General features: G+C 44.3%; 1 protein-coding gene across 1 annotated transcript in view; it reads right to left on the bottom strand.

Moving 5' to 3' along the window:
• The window catches only part of LOC104536999 (methylcrotonoyl-CoA carboxylase beta chain, mitochondrial-like), a 9,604-nt gene extending 7,119 nt beyond the window's left edge, over nucleotides 1-2,485 (bottom strand). Inside the window, exons 1-2 of the mRNA XM_010179762.1 lie at nucleotides 2,163-2,485; nucleotides 425-621 (exon numbers count right to left, since the gene is read on the bottom strand). Of these exons, the coding sequence (XP_010178064.1) occupies nucleotides 425-621; nucleotides 2,163-2,485 (520 nt within the window). The remainder of the gene's footprint in view (nucleotides 1-424; nucleotides 622-2,162) is intronic.
• Nucleotides 2,486-4,107: the final 1,622 nt, after the last annotated feature.

Genomic DNA, 4,107 nt, shown 5'->3' with positions numbered 1-4,107 from the left:
GCTCTTCAAAATGCAATGAAAAGACGTGTCTATAACTTGAAAAATATTACAAAATAAATGTCGCAGTTTCTGTGTCTTGCAGCAACTTGGTCCCCTTTCCTTTAACAGACAATAGTTTATTTGACACATCATCCTAATTTTTTGAGATAAAATACAGTAACTGGTAAGCAGAATAAATTACTAAGTGAAAGAAGAAATGAAAGAACTTGTTTTCCTTTAAAGATTTCCAGATTTCCTAGAAAAGTCACAGAAGAATTAATACAGCAGTGGCTGAACTCTTCCATGTTGGGAACTGTACTGGATGGAACTGATGTTCACTATCCCTAGGAAAGCAGGTTTTTAAGATACCAAAATAAACCATATTACATAAAAGAAATGAACTGCACCAATTTCCCCTTACATCTATTATTTTGCCAGCAATTACCAGTGAGGCACCCAGCAGCCGGGACATCGCCATAAGGCAGATTGAGACCTGCCAGTGGAGACAGCTCCAGAAAGGACTCATCATCCAGCAGCAGCTTCAGGCGCTCACGCACAAACAGCTTCTTGTTGCGCTGAGTATGGCGCAAGACGGCATCTTCTCCTCCTCCTTTATGGACCATCTCCAGCAATTCTGAATACCTGATTTAAAAAAACAAAGTTACAATTAATGAATACCACCTTTATTTACAAGTTACATTTAATTGACCGAACATAGCACTTAAATGTATTGCACAGGTACGTTATTTAAAGCAAGCATTTTAGTTTCAGTATTCAAAAATTGTCTGATAAAGGCAAAAAAGAGTGAAATAATACAACTATGTTATCTGTCATTTATGTACTTAGGTAGTAGACATTATTAAATCCATATCCTTCCGAGGTGGTGTCCATACACACCCAACACACAATATTTCACAATATATAATCCCACTTAATCTCTGCCAGCAACCCTACAAGTGGAATACTGATGAAGCTGCCTTTGAAAGATCCTGCCCTCCTACAACGCCAGCCTATAAACCTGCAGCTTTTAATAAAACAATCATAATTTTCTAGTCCTAATTACCTCCATTTATCTCCATGTTTCAGCTACTCTAGGGAAGAATCCAGTCAAGGGCTTCCTTTTTCAGTTCCCCTCAACAAGTTCATCTGACAAAAACCAGTAACTGGTAAGTTGAATAAATTACTACACCTGGAATAAATGCACTCTCCACAGCATGGAAGATATACTTTAAAAGTGCTGAACACTGCATGACCATCAAGATATGGTATTATCGTCAAGGCAGCATCAAGTACAGATAAAGAACTGAATAAACTGAAAACAAATGTGGTATAGCAGATAATTTTGGTCTTAAATAAACCATGTTCCTTGTTTATTTCAAATAAAACATTTTGCATCAAGATGCATCATCTTTAACTAAAACTACTGTTTGACACAACCATTTATGCACCCCTCTCTACGTGACTCCATTATCTGATCGTGGCTTCCTGTGGACTGTAGGGATTGAAAAACCTCAGGAGAAAAAAGCAAAAGATTTTTAATAACGTCATAAATGCCACCACAGGAGGGCACAGTGTGTTTTCCATAGCTTTGCTCCCAGCTCCTGTATCACTCCTTCAAACAAAGGCCTTTGAATTTTCACCATCTGATCTTTTAAGGACAAACACATAAAACACATTTTTCCATTTATCCATGAATCATGACTAAATACAATAACCGTCAACTACTCTTTCAGGAGGGGTCTGGAAGTGCGTGAGTCACCATTTATGTCTTTGCATTCAAAATCAAACACAAAACAAATTTTACCAAGGTCTACAAAAAAGTACTCCTTGGCAATATATGCAAACCAGTGTCAGATGGCACTATTTTAAATACAGTCTGCACTGAGGTTTTGGCATTTCAGTCAACATTTAGGCACCTCTTTTGGAGGGCTGAAATTTTTAAGTGCTGAACCTTGTAAAATTCACTCTGCAGAGAAGCTACCAGAAAAAAAAGCAGCAAGGAAACAACCTTAATCTTCAAAATGGTTAGGAAAAGCCCCAACTTTTATTTTTTTGTTTTAGTCTCTGCACTTTTTAATTAGCATTATTCCTATGTTAAAAGTTCCTAAAAGTGCCTCTAAGTAACTCTCTCACCCTCTCACAAGCAGCAACACTTTCAAAACATCACAGAAACAGTGTATTACCTTTTAATAACAGCCTCACTGTTCCTTAAATTTTCTTCAAACGCATGTCGGTACACAGACAGGATACGTCCATCTAAAACAGGGTACTTTTTTGCATACTGTCTATATTTTGTTCTATCACTTACTAAACGGCGGGGCAGCATATCGTGCATCCTTTTCCACTTGTAATGAATGCACAATTCACGTATTGGCTGTTCACCATGACAGAAACCCTTATATTTTCTTTCGGACACACTATTTAAGGTTTGTAAGGCTGGGAGCAGTGGAGGTGTGGCGTTGTGGGACAATCTGCCAAGGGCACACGAAGCGACATTGTTCCACATGACCCTAAGAACAGACGGGACAAGAAACACCATTTATTGCCAAAAATTAAGCTTTACATTCCTTTCAGAACAGGAGGCAAAACAGGCACCGCACCTCAGGTGGGGGTCGTGAGGGAGCATCCCCCCGGTTCTCGCCTCACAACACGCACCCAGCCCGATGAAGGGAGCACCCTGAGGTGGAGGCAGAGCCCCAAGGGCGAACCCAGCCGAGGCCTGAAGAGAGCGGGCCCAGCCAGGGCCTACGGCGGGGCTGGGTCGGATGGTTCCTCAGCGCCCGTTCCCGGGGCAGGAAGCGCGGCCCGGGGGCCCTCCGGGGGAGTTCCCCGGTCTGCCCGCCCACCGCTGCCTCCTCTCCCTTCTCCTCCTGCCCCTCGCCCACCGCGGCCGGCCCCCCAACCCCTCCTACGCTTACTCGGGCAGCCGCCGCTGAGCCCTCCGGGACGGGCCCGCCTCTCTGGGCGGCCCGCCCCCGGGCGTCCTCTGTCTGCCCCGGTTGTCTTCTGCCTGGGGTGTCCTTTGCCCTGAGTGCCCGGGACGGGCTTGCCTGAGCGGCCTTGCCGTGGCCACGGGGCCGGGCTCCACCCCGTTCCTGGGCTTTCCTGGCGCTGCACTGGCTCGGGGGGGGCAGGCCACCGCCCTGCGCCCCTTCTGGGACCAGTTTCCCTCCGCACCCGAGACTTCTGCTACCCCAGTCCCCTCTGGGCACCTCAGCATGGCACACGCTGGGCCTGCGCCTTTAGGGAAGGCTTAGGTAAAGCTGCCAAAACGAGAACTTCACCTTGGAAGGGCAAAACGTACCACAAGGAGGAAAGCAAATTGCTGCTCTAGGAAATAAGTGCAGTTACCTACGCAGCATGTGTGTTTGATTTGTGAATTACGTGTGGTTGGGCAATACAGCATGTTACAGAGCCGACTGTAGCCTCAACACGCTGGTGCGTCGCTCGCCATTAAATGCAGGATAGCCACAAAATGTCTCATTTTCAACATCCTCCTCTCATGCAGCGCATTGTGTGTCCTACAGGCACTGCTGGGCACTCACAGCATTTTGAGTGATGCCATTCTTCTCAAGGATAGCTGTAAGCCGTTTGAAGCTGTTACTGGTTAATCTAATTGCCTAAACGCTTTTTAATTATGTTTATCATTAAAATATTATAATTATTTTTTTTCCTGTACCTTATCCTGTCCCTGGGCTGCTTCAGTCCGTTTGCTACTGTTAGTCGTGGCATAACCTAGAAATTACTGCATGTTGCCTTTCAGCGACTTCATTAAAATGCCTTCCTGCCAGAGAGCTCTTTATCCATACATATTAATAAGGCTCTGTAGCAATAATTAAGCGATGACTAATACATTTGTGAATGTAAGTATCCAGCATAGGCAGGAGAAAGAATTTGTAGGTAAATAAGTTGTGTGTTTTATTAAGAAAATCTTGACAGTAATGATTGAGATACACTGAGCTATAGTAATTTAATTTAATTTTTTTTCCCAGCAGATAGGACCATCTTTGATACTGCGCTCCCTTGTGATCCTGATGCATGTTGTACGCACTGATGCAGCCGGCATATGAAGTTAGCACCATTCAGGCTGGTTTGGGACATTTGTGGTGGTGGTTGTTTCAGTTCACA

The sequence above is a fragment of the Mesitornis unicolor genome, unplaced genomic scaffold, assembly GCF_000695765.1.
Source record: "Mesitornis unicolor isolate BGI_N332 unplaced genomic scaffold, ASM69576v1 scaffold44452, whole genome shotgun sequence".
NCBI classification, from domain to species: domain Eukaryota; kingdom Metazoa; phylum Chordata; class Aves; order Mesitornithiformes; family Mesitornithidae; genus Mesitornis; species Mesitornis unicolor.
This window is presented reverse-complemented; position numbering and strand designations above follow the sequence as displayed.